The 26111-nt window shown below is 47.4% G+C and overlaps 1 protein-coding gene across 6 annotated transcripts in view; it reads left to right on the top strand.

The window, feature by feature from the left end:
- Positions 1-26111, top strand: part of LOC116947137 (voltage-gated delayed rectifier potassium channel KCNH8-like) — a 186658-nt gene that overhangs the window by 75600 nt on the left and 84947 nt on the right. For 4 of the 6 annotated variants that reach the window (XM_076070038.1, XM_076070034.1, XM_076070028.1 and 1 more), the window contains 2 exons: positions 2144-2194; positions 4083-4326. In XM_076070038.1, coding sequence (XP_075926153.1) covers positions 2144-2194; positions 4083-4326 — 295 coding nt within the window. The remainder of the gene's footprint in view (positions 1-2143; positions 2195-4082; positions 4327-26111) is intronic. The other 2 variants (XM_076070029.1, XM_032962581.2) reach the window with 1 other exon arrangement.

The following is a 26111-nucleotide window of genomic DNA, read 5'->3' as shown; positions in this document are numbered from 1 at the left end:
TCCAAGGAACAGTTTTAGTTACAGATTTCCCAGGACAGCTACCACCTTTAAAAAAGAGAATAGTCCTGAGAAAACCAGGACACTGATGGCACAATTGATTACATAAAGTTTACAAGATTACATGCAATGTGTGCTTGTATTACGCTTGTTCTGCTGTAAGTAGGGGGTGCTGGGATTGATCGTGGCTGGACAAGGGCATGCTGTGCCCCGGCGCATGCAAGTACCTCCGCTTGCATGGCTTCTCGGCTGCTGTGATGTCCCAACCACAAACACTTTATAACCACCGGTGGAAATCTGTGTAGGCAATGATGCTGAATTGAAATTGTTGATAGTATGCGTGTTAAAGTGACAATAATTTCCTGCTCAAATGAGCATTGAATTGGTGCTAATCTTCTGTTTACATCCCTGAGCCAGTGGTAGAAATTTCCAAATCCTATGGCAAGGGTGCATTTATCCATAAGACAAGTATTGACCTCCTCACAAAGTGGTACTCATTGTATCGAACCCACAGAGATGATAGGCTCAGTCAACCCCCAATCAGGATTTGACCTCACAACCTTTCGTTTACTAGCCGCTCGCTCGACCGCTTAGTCACCTGGCTGGTACACGTGTAGGTTGCAAGAACCGTTCAATTCTCAATTTCTGTGCACTTTCATGTTAACACATGACTGATGCTAACAGTTATTGTAACAATAAGTTAAACCCTTTGTTATTCCACTGCTGGATGAAGGCCTACCAACACAGTGTCAAGTACGGGTTGGTGAAGGCGTGGCTCAGCACCAGTTTAAATATCAGTCGCTACTGTTGTTGGTCGTGGCCAGTAATCGAACTTAAGACATCGGATGCATCACACAAAAAACTACTCTGCCACTGCTCCACCCATTTTGTATGTAATACTGAATGTGGTTGTATTATTATTATTTATATAAACGAAATGAAAGTAAATAAAACATGTAAGTCAGAATAACCCAAAGCACTTAGCCAAATGGAAGACTTGAAAACATCTCCAAGAAACGCTCCCTTATTATTGAGGGCACACAGAAGGGTGTTATGACCCAATCGCTCTGAGTGCTTCCGATCTAATCAGATCTCCGAAGCTAAGCTGGATGGAGCCTGGTTCGGGCATGTATGGGTAATCACCATGCATAACTGGTTTCTATTGGCTGCGGCCCTACGTTGTGGGCAGTGCAACAAAATCCATTGTACTGCACTTCTACGCTCGTACATCCATACATATGTAATGACATAGTGACATCTACTAGTTGGAAAAGGGAAGCACGGGTACAGGCACCACTATAAACATTATCCAATCCCAAAGGGAGAGGTATCTGGGCCAAAGGTAAAGGGCGGGGCTGGCCGAGATACTCCGGGAACCGGCTAGAAGGTTCCACGAGAGGGCGTGGCCGGAGGCGGAGCCTAGCCGCGCCTGCGGCAATATAAGCAGAGGCAGAGAAAGACTCGGGGTTGGGGTGTGGAGTCTTGAGTCCGGACTGCGTTGCTGCTCGCCGTCATCTCTCTCCGTCAATCGGCCACGTGGCAAATCTCCTGAGAAGTCCCACCACCCTCGCCGGCGTGTCGTCAACCAGCGGCGAGGCTGGGAGTGGGCGGACAGAACCACGCTGTGGAATCGACCACGTGTAGCCTGTAGGGATGCTAATATCTCCATGTGTACTCGGAGAAGGAAGAGGATAAGGTTGGCCTGTAGTGTGCCCGAATGTGAATAAAGAAGAGAGTACTCTCTACACGACGTGTCGCGGAAGTCGCTCATTACACATACATTCTTCATAAATCCACACTGACCAGCATGTCCAAATACGGTCAAATAGGACCCACGACCTGCTTGACCGGGTAAGGCCCTCATCCAGCAGTGGAATTCGAAAAAGGGCAGTACGTGTACACGTGTGTACACATGCAGATGCTCACCAAATGGTTCATTCAAACCCGCTGCATAGCTGTGTGTGTTGCATGCTCGCCTGTCTCAATCTGCCTGCATTTCCCTTTCCTGCCCTCCCCCACCTGCATTGCCCCCTCAATGCTCCCAATCCTTCTTCATTCGCTCCTTCCCTGCTGCCCTCGCTTCCCCCCGCAACCCTGTCCCCCAACCCCCAACCATCTTGCACGGCATTGGCATGATGCTCCCCAGGAAGAGACTGCAGGGCGAGGCACGTGCTGGGCCGTCTGTTCACAGCCCTTCGTAAGTACTAACCATGGATGTGCTAAACCCCCCTGACCGCTGGCTGCCATGTCGCCGCCCCCCCCACCACTGCGCCGGCTTTCCGCGAATGCTATAAATGCTCTTAGCTAACACTTGTCCATTGAATGCGTTCCATTCGCTAGGCGTGTAATGGCGCTCATGAAACACCCGTCGAGTCGTGCACGTGAAGAGACCATTCATTCACTAACGATTCGTGGGGAAATTCAAGGTGCAAAACAATGTGCTAATGTTATACACACCTAAACTAATGTAATAAGCCCAGTTCAATGGAGTCAACAACTCTTACAAATAGAAGCAAACGCAAGTGAGAAACAATACTCGCACGGCACGCATGGATGGTGCAGGCATTGAATGGTATGGGTGTGAGAATAGGACATTAACTCTTTTTGGAAAATTAATATGGGAGGGATATGCCTCGATTTAAAGCTTTCGTGACTGCAAGGATTCATCTTCTTTGGTTCTTTCGGTAAAGTCACGTAGAATTAGAATAAAAATAATAAATTAATATAATAAAATAACACAATAAAATTATCGCGACGTTTCGGCCACAACACAAGTGGACAGCGCTCCAGCGCTGTCCTCGAGACAGTCTCGTCCCTTCACCTAATGAAAGCTATTTGTGTTGTGGCCGAAACGTCGTGAGAATTTTGTGTTATTTTATTTTATTAATTTATTATTTTATTCTCATTCTACGTGACTTTACCTAAAGAACCAAAGAAGAGGGATATGTCTGTTGTATATTTATGCTAATACAGCAGCAGACTAAAACATATACAAATGAGAGAGAGAGAAAACAGGACGCAAGATAATTTCTTCTTGACGTGAATCATTGAAATCTTGACTGCTACTGTGTCCACCACGTGTGATCACGATTCTTTTTCCCCATTGTCGCTCTGTGTTTGCGTTTTGCCTCCTCTTGTTTTGTTTCCCACACCTTTCTAATTGTCCCTGTTAATGTATTATTGGTGTCAGTGATCAGGGAGGGAAAATGAGAATTTCTAAAAATCTGAAATGAATAAAAACGTGGACAAATAGTTAACGACAAGTTAGCTGTATTTGTATCCAATGTACGAACATGTTTGCAGGATCTGTATAATTCAGGTTTGTCAGTAAATCCTGACTATATTTTACGGTACATTTAAAAAGCTACAGCGTCAACCATTTTAGGGAAGATTAAGCATGCTTCACGTAACAATAACTGGCATCTAAAGCAGAGATAAATATTTTAAGACAACCACCACCCCCTGGAGATGTGCACGGTAACGATGCCTTTTTAATGCAGTGGCGTGGCTAAATGAAACTGCCCAGGGGCAGGTTTATCCTAGGTGCAACAAAACGATGTTGAGGTTAGGGCATCAGGTAGACTTTCACGTAACCTAGTGGATCGGTCAGATGGCATTGTGGCTGTTAGGAGGCACGTAACAGCACGTCAACCCACTGATTCATAAACAGAATCCTACGCTCACGACGCATACATCGAATGCCACGTGTAGAAATGATATATTTACATTTTTTTACATACGCAAGTAATATCCTCATGTTTAATTTAGGCAAACGAACAAGCAGTACAAATGAGACCAATAACACAAGACAAACAAGACCAACATGAATAAATAAAAATCCATCATTGTAACAAAATCACAACTCCGTGTCTAAAAAAAAAGAATCGAATCAGCTGGGTGGTTGGATGGAGTGAATCGTTGCACGACTGGGCAACTGTGCTTTGGCTGCCGAACCTCAGCTCTCACCTCTGCCAAAAAACAAGTACGGCAGAGGGACAGGTGCCGCACTCACTTTGGCCTGCACCTAAAGACTTTGCCGTCGACATTGTCCGATCGCCGACGGCCCCCGCTCTCTCCTTTCCCAGAACGTGTTTGGCGAGAAGGCAGCGCTGCCCGAGTACAAGGTGGCGGCAGCGCAGCGCTCGCGCTTCATCCTGCTGCACTACGGCACATTCAAGGCCGGCTGGGACTGGCTCATCCTTCTTGCCACCTTCTACGTGGCCGTCACGGTGCCCTACAACGTTTGCTTCGCCGGCTCGGACGAGCAGCCCGCCGCGTCGCGCAGCACCACCGTCAGCGACATCGCCGGCGAGATCCTCTTCATCATCGGTCAGTGACCCAAGAGATGTCCCGAACTGAGACGGGCAACATAAATCCAAATGTCGTGCCGCAGGAGATATATAGTGGATTGTGCAGACATCATCACACGCAGGGGCGGAGCCAGGGGGGGTGACAGGGGTGACTTTCTGCGTATAAGTGTACGACACTCGGTCTGGCGGACTCCGTGCAACTGCATTTTCAGAGTGTGTCGCCAACCAATGGCGTCTAGTTCAACAGCCTGACTCTCTAATCATTCTTGAAATTAAAATTTGTTGAATGTCACCCCGGCCTGAAATCCTGGCTCCGCCCCTGATCACATGAATGAGACACCTAACCTGAAGAGCTAAAAGATGATACCAGTCGATGATATTCATATCAAGGGAACTACTGGTCTACCTATATGATTCTTGTTATTCACGAATGTGTTGAATTTTGTATGGGGGTTTCAGTGTTATTCGAGTTGTGAAGTGCTTCCATACACTCCAGCTCAAATACTCGAAAAGGATCAATTCAAACATTGTAAGCCAGTAAAGATGTTGCCATGACATTTTTTTGCTTGTGTAGTGACATCACGGATGTCACTGTGTGGTGCCGGCCCTGGAGGGGCACGGCGTGCGATGTACTCATATCGCGGACATCACGCATGTAGCGACATCGTGAATGTCACTGAGTAATGCCGGCACTAGCGAGGCACGGCGTGCGATGCATTGCCATTGCGGACACCCTGTAAGTGGGTGTAGTACCAGCCCTAGAGGGGGCTCGGTGAGCGCTGAGTTAGCGCAGTGGCATCACGCATGGCGTGCAGTGCTGACTCCTACAGGAGGGAGTGTGAGAATGTGAGAATGTCAGCCATGGGAGGCCCGGCCACAAGGACTCGTTCTAAAACTCTTCGGGTTTCGTGATCCCTACGCACACACACTCCCACTCCCTCAGTTGGTTGTCGCACTTGGTAAGCCGTATTGGTTATTTGCTGAACCTAACCCTTATTGTGCTTGCGGGTGTTGTTACACGGTGAGGGTGGGAGATGTTGGCGATGAAGGGGATTCCGAGCGTTCACGGTTGACTGCACTGTTTTTTCTCTCGTGTTCTTCTGTACTCACACCCGTTTCCGCGTTTTGACAACCGGGATGGCTGAGTGCTATGGAGGGGGGGGGTGATATAGTGACATCGCGGATGTCACTGTGGGGGGCTGGCTCTAGAGAGGCACGGCGTGCGATGTGTTCACATCGCGGACATCACGTATGAAGCATCATCGTGAATGTCGCCGTGTAATGCCGGCTCTAGCGAGGCACGGCGTGCGATGCATTGTCATTGCGGACACCCCGTAAGTGGGTTTAATACCAGCCCTAGAGGGGGCTCGGTGTCAGCCATGGGATGAGGTTACCCTAGGCCATGGCACTCTGGTTGACCCTGGAAGGCACGTGACATGTAAGATCTACCCAGGGGCCCCAGGTGGGGGCTAGAGGGTGGTCACGTGTCAGGGTGAGATCCTACGGGAAGGGTCGAGAAACGACAAGAGATTTCTCGAAGGTGGTCGTGGCCAAGGGCGGGACCAGCCACGACCCGGGAGCATATAAACCGGGTCCACACAGGGACCGGGGTTCAGCGTTGCTCTCGTCATCTGAAGATCTACGATCTACATTCTACGTCCAAGAAGAAGTCACCAACACGTGGATGAGGACCCCAGCTAGGGTCCTGTCCGTTGTAGCTACTCACAGTAACTAGCATAGTTAGCCTGGTGGTCCACCATAGGTTATCTGGTAAAGGGGCAGTAACCCCTTTTGTGTCGATGTGTTGGTGTTAATAGATATGTGTTGCCTCCAAGAAGTACGTCTGCGACCCAGTTGAATCCGCTACAACTGGTGTCGGAAGTGGCCAAACGCTATATTACTTAGCTAGCTGTAGACTATGTCTACGCGCCGCAGACTACTTAACAGGACATTAGATGATGAAGATAAATATGTCATCCCGCAAATAGCCCCAGAGGAGGGAGGTGAAAAGCATTGCCAGCGGAGCAGAGCACCGACGAGGCACACGACTGCTCCACGCCGACGGGAAGGTTGCTCCAGGTTGCACTCGGCCGCCTGGCAGAGCTCCTCCATGCCGCGGCATCCATCCTTGCGGAGCTTCACATTGCGGAACCAGCGGTGGAAGCGGGAGCAACGGAGCCACGTGGCAACGAAGTTCCCGCCGCCATCTCCCACCAAGCGGAAACCTCCATGGCGCAGCTCGCGCTGGCAGCCGCCATCTTCTCGGAAGAGCGGAGCACGGGACCGGCCAAATTCGAAATCCTCGGTGGACGTTCCATCTCTCCGGCGATGACTTCCCTTCGTGAAAGAATTTACAGCCGCTGGAGACAACTGGGTGGTTTTCTTGTGGCGGTTCCTGACGAACGCCGACTTGGCGGGGTGGACGGAGGCGGAGGCGCTAAGAGCGCTACCCGCCGCCCTTGATGACGACACACTGGCAGCGTTCATTATCATCCTGCCGTCGGAGAGGGCCACGTTGACTCAAGCCTTCGAACAAATGGCGGCTATTTACGAGCCGCCGTCCAACGTACGCCACATGTTTGCTATGCGAAAGAGGGGTTGATGGCATATTCTGCGTCCCGCGAGGGGCCAGATACACCTGAAGACATGGAGTCCACTTCAGCCTGTGCATTGGCTCAGAGTGGAGGCGGGCGCGGGGACGGCATGGTGCGGCGGGCCGATGACCAACGACGGTGGAAGACATCTCCTCGTCCCTGGAGCAGCCCCGTCGTGTGCTGCAGCTGCGGCCTGCCAGGACACGTCTCGTAGGGGCTGCCATGTACCACGACGACATCTCCACGAACCACCGCCGTCACCTGCCCGATCGTCCTTTGCTCCACTGCACCCTAAGGCGAGTCGCGACACATTCTACACACGGACCCTGAATCCACCTTACCCATCTCGCGCATTCGGGTTTTGTTCTGGTCGCGCGTCAGGGCGGGAGGATTTTTATGTTGATCGGGCCGGCCGGATGCTTCATCCGGGTCAGTGGTTAGAGCTGGCCCATTGAGTGGTGGCCGCGACCGCAGGTTCATCCGCTGTTATTGGACGAATAGGTAGGGATGGAAATTGGGATGCTCGTTGACACCGGTGTAACCATCATTTCAGAATTGATCTATAATATATTACCCCCTAAATGTCGTTCCTTATGCCCTGTCGAAGTTCTGTGCTTCGCCACAAATGGTGGCTCATTGGGCATTACTGGGAAAATAACAGCGGAAGTGTGCATTGCGGATGTTAAATTGACAGGTTCTTGTTTCGACGTCCCTTGCTATTACTTGCTTGCTTGGGACTGACTTTTTGAGACGAATGCCCCTGAAAATTTTGATTGACCAGGGGTGCTTGGAATTACCATCCGGCCATCGAATGTCATTTTTGCCTTCTCCCACCCGCTTATACACGGCTCATGCTACCTTGCAAGCCCTTATGTGTAGGACGGTGAGGATTCCCCCCAGCGCACAAATGTTGGTTCCCCTACGATTGCGGAAGCTGCTAGACTGGGGGTCGTGGTTTGACGTTGATGGGGGTGCAGACGTTGGTATCCAACGACCAGGAGCCTTTCATTCAGTTCCTTAATGCAGGGTTAGACATGTCGGTCATCCAGGAAGGTATCGTGCTAGCTCATGCGTCTCCAGCACTTCCTGAGGGAAGCATTGTGGGCAATGTGGGTGCCACATCGAATACGTGGCCGCAGCAGAAACCTGATGAGGGGTGGATGGAGAAGCTTTGTTCCGAGAATGCAGATTTATCCGACGTCCAGAGGGGGAAGCTGCAGGCGCTTTTGTGGAAAATTTTCAGATGTTTTTAGTAAAGAGAAATTTGATATTGGACGCACTACGCTTTTGAATCATCACATTGATATGGGCGATGCCACTGCCATTCGGCAGAATCCCTACCGGCTAAGCCTTGCGGAAAAAGAACACGTTCGGCTGGCGGTTGACGAAATGTTAGCCGCGGACATTATTTCACCGTCCACCAGCCTATGGGGAGCACCAATTGTACTTGTTAAAAAGCACGATGGTAGCTTGCACTTTTGTGTTGACTTCAATAAGCTTAATAAGGTCTGTGTCGCTGATGCGTACCCTTTACCTAGAATGGATGACTCACTGGATGCTCTAGCCGGAGCGCAGTTCTTTTCTGCTCTTGATCTCCTATCTGGGTTCTGGCAGTTGCCACTAGACGAAGCCTCTACGCCCAATACAGCCTTTCGTAAACCTAAAGGCTTGTGTGAATTCAATCGGCTTCCGATGGGTCTTCATTCCGCGCTGGCCACGTTCCAGCGATTAATGGAACTGGTCCTGGCTGGTCTCCAGTGGGACTTGTGCTTGATATACCTCAACAATGTCATCGTTTTCAGCCGTACATTTGATGAACACTTGGAATGGCTACGCGCTGTCTTTCTCAAAATGTGTGCGGCCATCCTGAAATTTAAACCGCAGAAATATCACTTCCTCCAGAAATCGGTTCGGTATCTTGGCCACATAGTAAGTGAATCGGGTATTGCGACTGACCCGGACAAAAACCGCGCGTGTTCGAAATTGGTACGCAGTTTCATAGGATTTGCGTCCTATTACTGCCGTTTTGTCCCCAGGTTTGCTACCATCGCTAAGCCTCTGCACGCCTTGATGGCTAAGGGTTATGAATTCCATTGGGGGGAGGAAAAGGAGGCCGCATTTGTTGCACTCCGGGATGGCTTGGTGAATGCCCCTCCCCTCCGCTACCCCGATTTTTATCGTTGCCGTTTGTCCTTGATACGGACACAAGTAACACCGGAATTGGAGCTGTTTTGTCCCAAGTTGTCAATGGTGTCGAGAACGTTGTCGCATACGGCAGCAGGGTGCTGTCTCCGGCCGACCAACGGTATTGTGTCACATGCCGGGAAGTCTTGGCCATTGTGGTTTTTGTGCAACAGTATTGTCCCTATTTGTATGGTAGACACTTTGAAGTGTGCTCTGACCATGCAGCGCTATAGTACGCGCTGCGTGTTGACCAGCTGTTTGGCCAAATTTCACGCTGGTTGGAGGTCCTCCAAGATTACTCCTTTAAGGTTACCTATCGCAAAGGCTTCCATCACACGAACGCTGACGCCCTGTCGCGATTACCAATGAGCGGCAGGTGCGCCTGCTTTTTGGGCTCCGGTTGCTGTAAGCCGGTCGCCGAGCCCTCATCCCCTCCTCTCGCGGCGTCGGCCGACGTGGTAACATCTGAGTTGGCTGAGGGTCCGGCGGCGGGTGATGCTGTCATTGGGTTGGACCACGCAGAATGGGGGCGCCTCCAGGTGAAGGACCCTTCCCTGCTTAAATTTAGATACCATGTCAGAGAGCCTGAGGGGGGGTGAGGATCGATGGCGTGTCGCCTCTGTCATTCTTAGAGACGGATTGCTAATGTATTGGGACGGAGGGTTGCGCCAATACAACATCGTTGTGCCCACTGCCCTGCAGGGCAAGGTCATTTGGGCAGTACACGAGCGCTTGTTGCACCTAGGTTTGCATAAGACGCTGGCCACACTTACGTTGGAATTCTTCTGGCCTGGCATAGCTGAGGATGTCGCTAATTTGTTGAAAGGGTGTGTGCAGTGCGCGCTGCGGAAGCCGCCGGCAAAACCCAGTGGTTCACCATTACAATCGATTCAGGTTTCCTGCGTGAACGAATTAGTTGCGCTGGACATCCTTGGTCCATTTCCCATTACCCCTCGTGGGAATAAGTACTTGCTGGTGGGAGTCAAGTATTTTTCACGATTGCCTGTGGCCTGCCCGCTCCCCAACCAGTCAGCGGCGATGATTACTGAAGCATTCCTCAATGGCTATGTAATGGACAAGGGTGCTCCCGAACGTCTTCTGACTGATCAGGGCAAAAATTAATCTTCAAAGATGTTGCGGGAGGTGTGCAATTTGTTGGGAACAAAGATAGTACGCACGTCACTGTACCACCCGCAGACGGATGTCATGGTTGAACGCCTACACAGGACTCTGACATCCATGTTGAGCCACTAGGTCAGCGAGTCCAAACTCGACTGGGACTCACACATTCCCGGAGTCCTATCTGCATATAGGATGGCCCCTCACGCGTCCACCGGCTACTCACCGTTTTTTTACGTATGGGAAAGAACACGACCCCCCGATTGATATTCAGTTACAAGCCGCACCTGACAAAGCTAAATCCAAAATTTCTGACTGTGCATTTCATCCTTCAAAAGCTTTCCGAAGCGTAGGAAGCCTCTAGGGTAAATTCTGTTTAGCGCCAATTGGCCAATGAGCGGATGAGGGGTTCCCGTGTTTCTACACATGAGTGGGTGCCTGGGCACAGAGCCTGGTTGCACTGTCCACAGGTACCGGTGGGTACATCACCCAAATTGTTCAAACCTTGGAGAGGGCCGGTTGATGTGATTCGGGTTGTTCGACCACAGTGTGTCCAGATCCACTTAGGGCGGCGGAGTTGGTTTGTGCATCCCTCGTGCCTCAAACCTTTCATTGCGCCACGCGAGTTTATTCCATCTTCACACCACAGGGGCTGAGTGTCAGATGTGTCCGGACGAGCTGGGGTGTGTGCCCACTGAGGGTGGTCCTCAGCGGAGTCGTGTGATCCTGTCCCCAGGTGCCGCGCACCTGATGTCCCCAGCACCGCCGCCTGCGCCGTCTCCACTGGATTCGGAAGAGGAGAACCCGTTGACCCGGCCTACTGCTCTTCATGAGGAGCCGGGCTCGATGGGACAATTGTATATTCCTGCCGGGACCTCCAGGGAGAGTGAGTCCACCTCCCCTGGAGGCCCGGCCACGAGGACTCATTCTAAAACTCTTCGGGTTTCGTGATCTCCACACACACACTCCCACTCCCTCAGTTGGTTGTTGCACTTGGTAAGCTGTATTGGTTATTTGCTGAACCTAACCCTTATTGTGCTTGCGGGTGTTGTTACACGGTGAGGGTGGGAGATGTTGGCGATGAAGGGGATTCCGAGCGTTCATGATTGACTGCACTGTTTTTTTTTTATCACGTGTTGTTCTGTACTCACACCTGTTTCCCCGTTGTTAATGTACATTTGTAGGTAGTGTAAATATTGTATAGGTGGGTTTTTATTATTTAATTGGTAATTGTCATTGTCACTTGTTGAGGCACACATCGCGTTTTAATCACTTTTTACTCACTTTTATCACCTTACACACTTAGTTCGTTTTAAAGAGGAGTTGACAGCCGGGACAGCTGAGTGTTATGGGGGGGGGGGGGGGGGGGTGATGTAGTGACATAACGGATGTCACTGTGTGGTGCCGGCCCTAGAGAGGCACGGCGTGCGATGTATTCACATCGCAGACAACACGTATGTAGCAACATCGTGAATGTCACTGTGTAATGCTGGCTCTAGCGAGGCACGGCATGCGATGCAGGTGGGTGTAGTACCAGCCCTAGAGGGGGCTCAGTGTCAGCCATGGGATGAGGTTACCCTAGGCCATGGCACTCTGGTTGACCCTGGAAGGCACGTGACAAATAAGATCTACACAGGGGCCTCAGGTGGGGGCTAGGGGGTGGTCACCTGTCAGGGTAAGATACTACGGGAAGGGTCGAGATACGACAAGAAGTTTCTCGAAGGTGGTCGTGGCCAAGGGCGGGGCCAGCCACGACCCAGCAGCATATAAACCGGGGTCCACACAGGGACCGGGGTTCAGCGTTGCTGTCATCATCTGAAGATCTACGATCTACGTTCTAGTTCCAAGAAGAAGCCACCAACACCTGGATGAGGACCCAATCCAGGGTCCTGTCCATTGTAGCTACTCCCAGTAACTAGCGTAGTTAGGCTGGTGGTCCACCACCATAGGTTATCTGATAAAGGGGCAGTGACCCCTTTACACCACCGCACTTGACCTGCCAATAGATCAACGGTGTGTTGCACCCTTTTACACTCCAAGGTAGACAGAGGCAGTGGATTTAAAAATCTGGACCGTTGTTTCAATTGCCACGCCAGGAAATGATATGGCAATCCTGTGGAGTGAAAGTCCGTTGTGCTTAACCATTACACCACGGGCTGCATTTCCACAGTATAATACAATGGGAAAATATATATAAACAATTACGTTTGAAAAGAGCACTTCAATATAATTTCCTGATCTTACGAATGTGACCTAATTGTGAACAAGACCTTTATTTCAGGCAGCGTTGACTCTTAACGTACATCTTTCTCCCCCAGAGAGAGCTTCAACAAGAATGTTCCCAAGAAAGTTGTGACGCACACTCCGGTACTGGGCTTTCACAACCCGAGGCTACACACGAGGACACTTGTCCCCAGGCAGGCTTATGTGGATGTGACAGTAACGGAATGAACCACTGCACGTGAATGTTGCCTGAAAAAACATGAGCAGGACATGAGCATTCGAAGGGGCTCTCTTATGTAGCACATATAAATATTATTATAACTTAATAAACGTACAGCTCTCCGACTTGTTTTTGGGTCATACCGCCTATTCACCACAGCGTTTTGCACCATGTGCTGATGGCTTCTGAATTCGGCTCCTCAAGAAGCCCCCAACACGCCGAGCAAAACGTCGGATATCCCGTCGAACAACACGCGAGTATGGAGGCACACAGTATTTCTGCACAGCACAACCGCGAAAACCTGTAAGCGTAGTGTTTGTCGCAATTTGCGTTCTACAGCGCACCTTGAGATCTATGCTGACACACAAAGATGTTGTTTTGGTACTGTTGCTATACGTCTCCCCACCTGTGTGTATTGAAGGAATATATTTATTGATAACCTAGAAAAGGCCATCCCCCCCCCCGCACCAAAGTCACGGTTTTATTTCTCCGAGGTCAAAAGTGATCGTTTTTATACCGTGGAAGGTCCTTTGCTTCTTCTGATCAGAATGATCCCTCGCCCAACTGTACGATGAAAACAAATCACGTTGGTGCTGTGACTGACAAACTCACTCGCAGAAAGAAGAGTGAAGTTTTATCATATTCTAGAAAAATATCACGGGCATGTTGCCATTGCTTTGCTGCTGTGAGTTCATTTCTCCAAGACTTGCTGACATCGCGACATGGTGTGTTTGGCGGTCTGGTATTGGTCTGTATATTGAGAGTTTAATTCAATTCTATAGGTGGCTTCCAGCTATAATCATCACACACAAAAACCTTCATCGCTATTTTAAAAACCGCAGTCAGCTGCAAAACGTAGGCATAATCAACAAATTGTTAATGGTCACTGTGTTCGATGTAGCCTATGTTTTTTTGGAAGTGCTTTTCCAAGTAATGGCATTATTTGTGCATAAAATGCTGATATAGCCGGAGGATAGAACACAATCAGCTGAGCTGGACATCGTGTAATTTTCTTTGAACAAAATTCCACCTTTGACTTCATGCCGGCTTTTGCACTGCGGCATTAATAGGTGCGTTTATTACGCAGTGTGTTTTCCAGAGTTTTCCTGAGAGAGTTGTTTCGAGGTGGTAGGCATAAGCTTCCCGATTAGAAAATGTTTCGGTGGATAACAGAAAAGCCCTTTTCGCAACCAGCATTTGGTGTGCGCACTTGCAGTGACAATCTGAAACGTAGGCACTGTTCATCTGAATTTATTAACCCACAATTAGAGGCTCACACACACCAGCGCAGATTGCCTGTGGGTTATGTTTAATTGTAATCTTTAATTGGCTCTGCAACGTCTATGATATATTAACCAGTAATAATAGACCTCCGTTCGTCTCTCCTCATACAACAGTAAGTGTTTTAATGCGCCGGCTGGTTGTTAAATTGTAATTCTGTTTTATTGTTGTTTAAATTTAGGTTTTTAATAAATAAAAAGATTATTTTTTAAATGCTGGGTAGAGTCGGTACTGCTCAGATATTCATGACCCTTTGAATGAACATAAACACCTAAAATGTATTTAATTCTTCAGTCACACCAAAAGTATCCAAATAGTGTTCATGCCAGTAAAGTGAGAATTATATCTGGGTGTCATTCACAGCGACGCATTGAGCGTTGCTTCGGAGGACGTTGACCATCATGTGTGATCCTGAGAATCAGAGGGGAACAAAGTGGCACATTTGGCTATTCGGATGTTAATAAGGATATGTCTGCTGGATGCACACAGACAGCACTGGCGTATATCCAAGCTAGCCAAAGCCTTTTTTACAATTGAGTGCGATAGTTGCTGACCTTTAGCCAAGCCTACAGTGTATCTCTCTGACATTTTTTGAGAAAACACGGAATACGATGACACGTAAACCTGAGCGCTGTGTGACTGTGTTGATGGTTTTGGTGATCCACTGAGAAAATGCATCAAGCTGTGACTTTGAAGGGAGTCAATCCCATCTTGACGATTGTATAATAACTCATACGTGTACATTTATCTTGATTTGAAGCTTTCGTTGCTGCAGGAATCCATACTCTTTGGTTCTTTCGGTAAAGTCACGTAGGAATAAAAAAATCACGACGTTTCAGGCACAACACAAGCGTCCGTCATCAGGTGGGAAAGCATGGTCTGCTGCTGAGGCAGACTGTTTTAAAAGGTTTGATATGGGTGTAGCCCAAGGGTCATAAAGAAGTGGCCGGGGCTAGTGATGTTAATGTGAGAAATTAGCATGCAACTGTAGAAAATAAGGAAAAAGGCCTCCTCGATGAGGGCACGGAAGTGGCTATGTTAATGTGAGAGATTAGCATGTGAATTTTGTTTCTCACATTAACATCATGCTAATCTCCCACATTTACATAGCCACTTCCGTACCCTCGTCGAGGAGGCCGCTTTCCTTCTTTTCTACACTTACATGTACATTTATGTTGCACACATAATTCAACAAAACGTCTCGGTGCTAATTTTTTTATAACCCAGAATGCATTGTGGAGCGCATTCAGAGAGAATGAACAATTAACTGAGGACCTCCGTTCATTTTCTCCACAAAAAATTATGATACCTTTGAATCTATCTACCTATCGGTCCTATCGACATATGTGTAAGGGATCTGCGAGCCACCCTGTGATGTGAGCGGTAGAGAACTGCCCTCCTCATGGCTAACAGATGCCATGTTTATTGTAGAGAAAAAGGGCCAGATTTGTACCTTGACAACATTGAGAAACGTATGCAGGCCGCTCGACAGTGTTAACGGCATTGGCCAGGCATCCCGATGCAGGACCCTCCTAAAGAGCGTTGCAACTCAGTGAAGGTTTCCGACATAAATACAAGACATTATTGTCATTACATTTACGGCGGTCTTGGAAGCAGGATTGGTGGATCGTACGCATGTTTATTTGGCGCAGTTACAATCCCAATGGCTGTGAGATGGCCACGAGATGGGAGTACAGCAGAACGGTTCCGCGTCCGTTTTGTGCGTGGGCATTTCTCGTTTTCTTCGATGGAATTGAGCGAAGATTCCAATGCAGGGAACCCTGCTAAAAAAATATCTTGGAAATCGATCATGCTTTCCTGGATAAATGCACAACGTTGTTAAAGCCATCTGTATGTCGAAATTTAATTTGCCAAATGCACCCGTACCTGCTTTGTTAGCCTTCAATAACTGCCCTGAGGTATATACACACTCGGATGTGTGACAATTATACAACTCTGACATATACTCATTTGTTGAGCAAACTTTTTGGAAATGATTTTTGTTTTGATATTTACCTTGAGCCCAGCTTTGTAGCCATCTTTATTCATCACTACTTTGATAATTTCCTATAGCTCATTTCACTGGATGGATTGTTGGCTAGAGCGGGGAGGCGGATGCCTATGTCCAGCAGTGGATTGATTATGGATAATCATGGATGATGATGATGATGACTGAAACACATGCATTAATAACACAGAGATGTGCTGTAATACTTAGAACATGGAGCATGTTGGTTGCGTAATAGCTAGAAAAGACACACCAGCTGCTTTAGAAATGATCCCGTGATTTATGGTCATGGCAAGGTTGGGACTGGCAATGGGATGACTGCGGCAGGGTTTTATAACATTTATGATAGAGAAGTTAAAGGTAAAGGTGCAGCCCTACAACTGCTTGCTCATACCTGCCTGGTGAAGTGCGGTCAAACAACCCCCACGACCTGCACAGTGTGGGGAGACCCTCATCCAGTGGTGGATTGAAGAAAAAGGGCTGCATATATGCCCCGTGCATTACATCGCATTCGGGCACGGTGATGCAAACCGACCACGTCCGATTTGATCGCAGCTCGCCAATATGTCTTATAAGCCTGAGCATGGTTAGGTTGCTAAAATGCCAATTGAGTGAGAGCTAAGCAATGGCATTCGTGCCACGGCTATATTTTCTGTTGCAGGGTTTGAACATGTATATATTTGGCAAATAAATTATCCCACCACTTTTTTGATGGCCATGTTTTCAACTTCAGCAAAAGTTAATAATTTTCACGACTTTTTCAATGTTGCGCGTGCCAACGACTGTATAGGCTTGGGCGGCTTAAATGTAACATTTAAGAATAATATTCTTATTTCGAGTGACAGTGACAATCACCAGTGTATTCTTAAATGTTACATTTTAAATACTGCACGATTTTTTTTACCTGAATTCTAAAAAAAACCTGTTTCTACAAGCCATGTGCATGAAAACTTCTCGTGCTAGGTTTATGCACCAAAGCTGGGCAAAATTTGCATGTGGAGTCAGAATGGTATGAGAACCGATCTGCAGTCTGTCATCAAGGCTGTACAGAATGTCAGGAAGGGCATTACTGGTGATTGTCACTGTCACTCGAAATATATTAATTGGTGCGAGTCAACGGAGACATTCTATTTTGTCCACAACTCTTTTTGACCACCTTGACACACGAACGTTTCAAACATAATTCTCACATGTGTAATTTGATTTCTATTTGCTTCATTGCTGTACTTTGTTTTCTTTGTTTTGTTTTTATCATTTTGATAACCCAGGTCACTCTTGCAAATGCAACGCATCCTGGTCTCTTGAGTTCTCACCTAGTTACAAAAATGTAATTGAAACTTGACATCTAAAACAATGGGAGGTTTCGAATTGAATTGCCACTGCTGCTGTGATTGGAATGTAATTTATCAGGTGTGCAATGAGTCATTGAATCATTCACCGATTAAAATCGATTCCTGCAACTCACAATACATGCTTGGAATCGACGTTATTCAAAACGAGTTGGCCATGCGTGACTGGCATCATTGGACACAATTGTTTGCAAATTACTTAATTGGAAAAAAATCTTACACAGCAACAATGTCCGATAGCTGGCAGACGAATGCCAATTGGCAGGCCGGTGCTGCATTTTATTTATGTTACAAAAGGAAATCACCCACTGGGTCCATTTGGCGAAATTACAGCAGGGAGTTTGGAATTATTGAGATGAGATGTGACATAAGGCACTTTGGGTTGCTGACACATTTAAGCAAACACCATATTAAATAAAATAGTTAAAATATTTATTTTACTGTTTCTGCAAATCATATACAAATAAATATATGCTCAAGTTACATCTAGCCTAACAGAAAATATTTACAAATGAGACAGAAATTTAAGACACGGTAAAAAATTGTCAAAAGAGAATAAATTATTGTATTAAATAGTAACCCTGAATTATTGTTACATGCCTGACATACGTAGATTTCTATTTAAATATAAGTGCTGCTGCATTTTACTGTAAATTTATAATTTTCATAAAGGTTTTGTTTTGGATTCTCAGTGCGGCGCTGGGTAGAGGGACATGTGGTTGAACTGCGTTGCATTGCTTATGTTCGGAAGGGTGCACACATCGCAGGGAATCTCCTGCCGACTGCCACCCAGAGTTATTGGGGCGTTGACATGTGTTTGGCAAAATAGTGAATGCACGCATGCACTGACTTCGCACATGGGAAAATAGCAGGAGCATATTACTAATTTACCGGCGTCATATTTACGAATAGTGCATAAATTATTGGATTAATATCACTCTTTGTGCTCACGATACATGTATCAAAACGCGTGTGTGAGATTCATCGTTCCTCAGTCTGTAAATTGTTATTTGCATGTAACGGATAAACGTGAGAATGAGGAATGATAAGAGCAAAACAGTAAAAACAGCACAAAAAATATATATCATTGAATGGCTGCCCTGAATTGGCAGCTAAGGAGGGTGCACAGGGAGGTGAATAATGTTTTTAACATTTTTGAAGTTGGCACTTTGACACTCGGCACACCCACGTGTAATGTCAACACAGCAGACTGCGGCTGCTGTTGGTTAGATATGGTCTCCTGGGCACAGAAAGAAGTGTAGAAGTGTACGTCAGCACTCCCACCTCACACTGCAATTATGACTTCTGCCGAGGCTACTGGTTTATTTGCCTCTCAGCAAAAACTGTGGCCGTGGAGAAGGGGGAGGGGTTGGCTGGTGGGGGGCGGGGGAGGTGGTACCTTGTTGGTTCCTTGTGGCTGTAGCCGGCTCCAGTGACATGTAGGGACCAGGTTAACAAGTTAGGGAGCTCTTACCAATTTGCAATGTGTCATGTAGTTGCTGAAGCTGCAACCCTTACCGTGTAGATTACATACATCCAGGCGAAGAGTTTGGTTGCAGGTCCCCCGATTGGGATGATGAATACCCTGAGCTGTCTGATATGAATTTGTATGAGTCAACGGCAACCAACTTCGGCGGCTCAACAGAAGAGCGAACTACTTGTATTCAGAAGTTTGCGAGTTCAAGTCCAAGTTGGGGCTTGACTTGGCTCATCATCCCTCCTGGGGAGGGATGATGAGATGAGGACCATATTGTGGGCAAAGTCAAGAGTGGCTGTCCTATGGATAGACTCGCCCCAACTGTAGGACTGAGGAATTTCCACCACTGGTTCAGGGCTGTAAAAGGATGAGCACCACCAAAATTTTCATTTGAGCAGGGCATCAAAATGACCTGTGGAGCAAAGCATTTGGTATCATGCCCAACAAAATGTAGTACAACCTAAAAACATTAACAAAAAATATCACAGCACTGTGAGAGATAGTGACGGCTTGAGGAGGCATTCATCAGGCAGTGGATTGAACATGCTTCTGATGATGATCACGATGAACAAAGACGGTCACTGCATCGCATGCTTTCTTCTCATATTAGGAAGCCACTGGAGCCATGCACTTTTAAATTATCTATATTGAAAACGAATTTCTTTCGAACTGCTTTTTGTGTTTAGTTTGTCCTTCCCCCGCACCTCCAATGAGCACGGTTGGCTACGTACAGTGCGAAAGAAGATCACACATACATACATGACGATAATTTAGGAAAAACATTAATTCAAAGTAAGTTATGACACACACGAGCACGATAATGATGCAACCAACATCTCTTATTCGCTCATGTGTGTCCGTGGTGCAGGGAGGGCTGCGTGTAGAATCAGGTGGTGGATAGGCAATCATTAAGATTGATACATTAAAAAACACCAATCCAGTGGGAATTGATTTGCATAATAAGAGTCTAGCGAGCAGGAGGACTTGTGTGATACTCCCACTCGTTTGCCGAGAAAATTGCATAAATTAGTGCTGGGGTTAAAAGCAGGATTTTATTGGCGAAGGAAAGGGCTTTTTTCGGATTGGATTAATATCCAGATGCGTAGAATGGAATGCTTTTTGGAAAGCTGAACTTGTTGATAAAAAAACAACATACAACTGTGGCTCAATAATAACTTTTAATGAATGCCTACTGCCTCCTATGCCATATGGATCGGACACATGGAAATAGGCGTGGAGTTACGCATAGCTTGCAATGAGAGACAATGAGTACATGGATTAGAGAACGTACGCAGGTTAACGATATAATTTTGACTGTTAAAGCTAAATAGGAGTTTGGTAGGGCACGTCGTCACAACAGATAAAGGGTGGAAATAAGAAATGGAGTGGCAGCCAAGGGAGGGAATTCGTCTGAGAGGATGACGACAACATACAGTAGATGGAGTGATGGGATCAGCGCTTTTACTCGGTGGCTTGTATCACAGGACCGTGATTCAATGGCGACGGCTAGGGGAAGGCACATATGTAGCAGTGGATTAATCATGGCTTACCCGTGGTGATGGTGAAGGACCAAACTTTTAAACCAGCACTACAGGGTAGCGGCTGTGTGAATCGGAGTCAGTTTCTGTTGGAACTCTTTGCTCTCTTTTATGGATCACATTTTATCGTGAGAGTCAGCTGGAGTTTAGCTCGGGGCCGTTTCTGCTGCTGCTTTCACGAGCGTTCTTGTGTTTCCTTTGAGTCCACGTCCACAGAAGAAAAGAACAGGATTTACTCGTGCAGGACAGACATGTGCATGCCCCTGGGCATTTAGTGCAGAGAAAGGGCAAAATACAGGATTTATCATTATACCACCATAGCTTTGTTGCAAAATGTTTGTTTGTTATCCTGGTTAAAAGTGAGAAAAAATTATACAAGTGTAATGACATGGTGCCATCTGCTGACCAGGAGGGGTAATCATGAGTATGGGTGTGTTATATAATAACCACCTAGAAAGGGGGCGTAACTGGGTTAAAGATAAAAGGCGGAGTCAGTCGGGAAGCTCTGGGAACCTGCTCTAAGGTTCTAGAAGGAGGCGTGGCCGGAGGCGGGGCCTGGCCACGCCGGGAAGTATATAAGGGGTATGTGACCAAAGGTTCGGGGCTGTTGTGAGGTCTCGGGTCTTGGCTGCTGTCGCTGTCTTCGCCATCATCTCTCTCTTCATCGTCTGGCCACATGGCCGATCCTTTGGGACAGCTCCGATTGTCGTCATTGCTATATTAGTCAGCCAGCTATATAGTTAGATGCCGACAATGGGGCTGTGTAGATGGGTCAGCTATGCGTAGCCCTGTATATATATCGCCCAGTGATTTGCCTGAAGTCTGAGAAATAAATAAGAAGCCCTCTACACGTTGTGTCTCAGAAGTCGCTCACTACACAAGGATAAAATACACTAAAAGAATCTGCAGAAATGTTTGTTTTACTACTTGCAAGGTTTTTGTTGAGAGTGCATAACCTCATACAGGACTCTACCATCGAAGATTCCGGTTTCAACTTTCCACGCCCAATGGTCAATTATCAACCGAATCAGGACCGGGCATGACCAATGCGGCCACCTAATGCACAAATGGCCCATCAAATATCTGGCGGCCTGCGAGTGCGGCCACCAATCCCAAACCATCAAACACACCGTAAACACTCTGCTGTTGGCTTGACTCCTTTAAAGGAGGAATGGACGAGATCCATTCTGCTTCTTAACAGACATCAATTCCATACACCCATCCATCAAATTCCCCATGGAAGTGGAGAAGGATGGTAAGCTACCATTCCTGGATGTTTTGTTTGAGAAGAGGCCTGACGGCTCTTTGGGACACTCTGTCTACAGGAAACCCACCCACACAGATTCCTATCTAAAACCTGATTCCCACCACCATCTGGCCCAGAAGAACTCCCTCATCAAAACACTACACCATAGGGCCCACTGCATTTCTGACCAACACCACATAGCCAGTGAGCTGGAACATGTACACCAAGCTCTCAAGATGAATGGTGACTTGGACCGCATTATTTGCAAAGCTGTTTCTCCAACCATGGAGAAACAATCTACTGAGAAGCCAACCAAAACCATCACTTTACCATACATAGCAGGTGTTACCAAAAATATTTCCAAAACCTTAAACACAAGATCCAGGTCCGATTCAATACAGTACACAAAATTTGTGATCTAATCCCATCTGTGAAGGAGGTAATTCCTGACATGCAATACCCTGGAGTTTACAAACTGAGTTGTACCTGCGGTAGCAGTTACATTGTGGAAACCAAACGACATGTCTCGGACCGTGTTCGCGAACACAAGGCAGATCTGAAACATGGCAGAACCAATACCTCTGCTGTGGCTGACCATTGTTATAACACTGTGGGCTCGCATGATATTGTTTTTTCCGAGACCAAGGTACTCTGCAAACCTTCGGGCAACTATCAAAGGTTTGTTCATGGAGCCATCCAGATATATAAACATAGACATAACTTCAATCGAGAAGATGGATACAAATTAAGTAATCATTGGAAGGATGGTATTAACCAGGTAAAGCCTTAAATGGTTGTGGTTGTTTCCATCCTACCTACCGTTTACTAGTAGATTTTTCTGAGTTACTTTCCCCCCGTGTCCCACACTTAGCTTCCTACTTCTAGCCCCGCCCACTTCCCCCCCCCCAGCCACACTTCTTATCATCCTAGCTCTCACGCAGCCCCCCTGCCCCATACCCCCTCCTCTCTCTCCCCCCTTGCCTCCCCCCTTTCTTACCTATATAACCTCTTGCCACGGCAGCTCTCTCGCCTACTTCAGCATTTTTATATTGCTGTGGTTCCACCTGATGAAGATTGCTTGTGTTGCGATCGAAACGTCGTGATTTATTTTATTTAATTTCTACCTACGTGACTTTACCGAAAGAACCAAAGAGTATAGTAATTGAGTGGATGACAAATCTAAAATTACATTTTTAATCTGCTGCTATTAATCCATATGAAAGAAGACCTGGTGAATGGACAAAAAGCCTTGAATGGAATCTAACCATTGGTTGCTTCTGATTGCTCGCTAGAGACCCCCATTGGTGGATGGCTTCATTACAATATATTTCAAATACTCATTACACTGATGTGTTATCTTCTTATATATAGTCTCCGCGCGCACGCTTGCGAGGGGTTTGGCTCTCGAACGGTGGGCTTTATATCCCAAAAAATTTGCCAGGCACCACGCCCTAAGCCCCGCGGTGGGAATAGGCTATTCCGTTTTCTCATCCGTAAACTTTAAAATAGTTTAATTAACACATTTGTGGCATTTTTATTTTAATTATTTACTTATTGCGCGACATCGACCGTACCAACTGACGACAATTGCCTGCGGGGGGCGGACCCTGCCAAGTGATGCGCGTTCGGTCGATCTCACGGGGGACATTTCATTTTACGTGTTTAACATGCAATAAATATACACATAACGCTGCGCATTTTTCTTCACAGTCTCATGTCCTCTTCGCCCCCCCCCCCCAACATGATGCGTGCAGTTACTGCTATAACGTCCTTAGATATTAATATTATGAAAGCGCTTACATAGCATTATTATAGCTCGGGCGGGGGGATGGTGGGAGGGTAGCGGCCCAGCCCGCAGCCTGGCAATGTGTCACCTCCTCCGGCTGGCCAATCTAGGCGAGGCCGCAGGCTCTGCACGGGACTAGGCGTCACCACGCCAATGTAAAGTGCAATTTTATTGAATCTTTCGCTAACAACTCAGGTTTATTGTTTACTATTATTAAACAAATAAGTTTACAAATATTACAAACATGTTTGTGTGCAGATAACAACTCTGCTTCATTTATTATTAAACTAATAAGTTGCCTAATATTACAATTATACTGTTTGTGTGCAGAAAACGATATTTTAATTATTAGGTTGCTAAATATTTTCTTTTTTTGCTGCGTTTTTATGACGCTGCGACGGTGTACTGCCAGTCTGTGCTGTGGACTGCCGCCTGCTGATTCATTCACGTCAGTGCACTGGCACTCTTATCTACACTCTTAATTTTGCTTTTACCCATTATGGGTGTATGCCAGTCTATGATCTGTTGCCTGCTTCTTTACCTCACTCAGTGTACTGCCAGCCTTTCATGTCGACTGTATCCTGCTTTTTCAGCTGCTGCCCGTATTGCCAGCTTTTAATGTCCACTGTAGCAATGCTTATGTCATTGAGTCAAGAGCCGAATGGCTCACAGGGCTATACCAAAATAAACTGAACTGAACTGAGTCGGCGTACTGGCAGTCTATCTACACTGTAGCCTGCTTCTCAACTTACCTGTACGTACTGCTGCTATTTTATGTACGCTTTTTTCAGCTTATTTCTTCTATGCATTTCTATTGTTTCGATTGCTCACGTCCCGCTATTTACTGATACGTAGTACTGCGATGCTGATAGCTGTGCCATCATCGGAAATTGCTGTGCACGTCCATGTGTGTGTGTGAGTCGATGTGTGTTTCAGTCTATATGTGTGTACGTGTAGGTCCATGCGTATGTGTGTAAGTCCATGTGTATCAGTGTGTGCATGGCTCCATGTCAGTGTGTAAGTCAATGTGCGTTTGTGTGTCTATGTGTGTCAGTCAATGTGTGTACATCCATGTGTATGTGTGTGTCAGTCCATATGTGTGTGTAAGTCTATACATGTGCGTGCCACTCGATGTGTGTGTGTGTAAGTCAATGTGTGTGTGTGAGTTGATATGTGTGTGTGTCAGTCCATGTGCGTGTGTGTGTTAGTCGCTGTGTGTGCATGGCTCCATGGTAGCCAGTGTAAGTCAATTGCTTTGCGTGCCTGTAGGTTCATGTGTGCGTGTTAGTCCATGTGTGTGCTTTATTGACCTGCTCAAGGCCTATGACACCATCAGTAGGCCTGGGCTCTGGGTTGCTCTCCGTGCTTTCGGAGTCCTTGACCCTCTGCTCACGATCCTTAAGGACCTTCATGATGGTGAGCGGCCGCACGTCAAACTACGTGCCTGTGAGTCAGAGCCATTCCCTGTAAACCTTGGGGTACGAGAGGGATGTCCTCTGCCTCCCACATTCTTTTACATATATTTGGACCACGTAGTTCGTTAAGCCTTCATTGCCTGTACCAGAAGAATTCCCATCTGGTACAGATACAATGGGAGGCTGATCGATGCCCGGGTGCAGTCAAGGGATGGCTCCCTATTGCTCAACCAAGTTATGTATGCCGATTATCTGGTAATTAATGCTTACTCAGAAGAGGAGTTGGACGCGCTGCTGCTGAACATGGAGCTTGCCATTAAGAGGTGGGGCCTTACCATCAGCCCCACCAAAACTAAGCACCTGCCTGGGTATTTTGTACAATCCACCCCCACAACTCATAATTGGTGATGGCCCAGTTGTGGAGAGAGTGCAGAGTTTCCCATACCTGCCCAGTGTGCTCATGACCGGCTCCGGTTTAACACCAGAGGTCTCACTCTGAATCAATTGAGCGGCATTATCTTTTCATCGGCTGTGTAACACTGTGTGGAAGCTACCTGGTCTCTCGCTCCGCACTAAGCTTCAGGTCTTCTCGCCCATGGTCATTCCCTCCCTTCTCTACGCTTGCGAAACTTGGAACCCCCCTAATGCAACATCTTCGCCGGTTACAATCATTTAGGCTGGCCTGCCTACGATCCATCCTGGGTTTAACCAGGCTGGATTGTGTGATGAGCTCACAAATCCTTGAAAGATCTGGACAAAATCCCATTCGTGACCTCCTACGGCAGGCAAAGCTGCGTTGGCTGGGCCATGTAGCCCGCATGCCCAGCCACCGCATGCCTAAACACCTTTTGTTCCGCCGGGTCGAGGGGGCTAAATGGGCGCGGCACAGGCTAGAGAAGAGATGGAGTGATGTGGTACAGGACGATGTGGAGCTGAGTGGACTTGTCGATGACTGCTACCAGCGGTGTCAAGATCGGCCTCTGTGAAGGAGCTTCGTGAACGACACTACTGGGCAGTTGGAGGCAGTCGCTCTCCAACAACAAAGGAGGGCGGAGGAGCGATGCTCAGAACAACGAGCGGAGCACCGGGTGGCTAAAGCACAGCAAGTTAGCACAGTAGGGGGCACAGGTAGTGCATCAGCCAGGGTCTGCCCTGTGACCTCCTGCCAGCGGGCGTTCGACACTTCACGTGGCCTCAAGGTGCACATAGCCTGCCACAAGCGTCGTGGTGACGTCAACGCCACTTAGTGGCGAATGACGGTTGTTGTTGTTGAGTCTATGTGTGTGTCAGTCGATGTGTGTGTAAGTCTATGTGTGTGTGAGTCGATTTGTGTGTGTAACTACATGTGTGTCTCCAAAGTCGAT

Source organism: Petromyzon marinus, chromosome 2, assembly GCF_048934315.1.
Source record: "Petromyzon marinus isolate PM22_M1 ecotype Great Lakes invasive population chromosome 2, UKy_Petmar_22M1.pri1.0, whole genome shotgun sequence".
NCBI lineage: Eukaryota > Metazoa > Chordata > Hyperoartia > Petromyzontiformes > Petromyzontidae > Petromyzon > Petromyzon marinus.
Note: the sequence above shows the minus strand (reverse complement) of the source record. Positions and strands in the feature narration are given on the sequence as shown.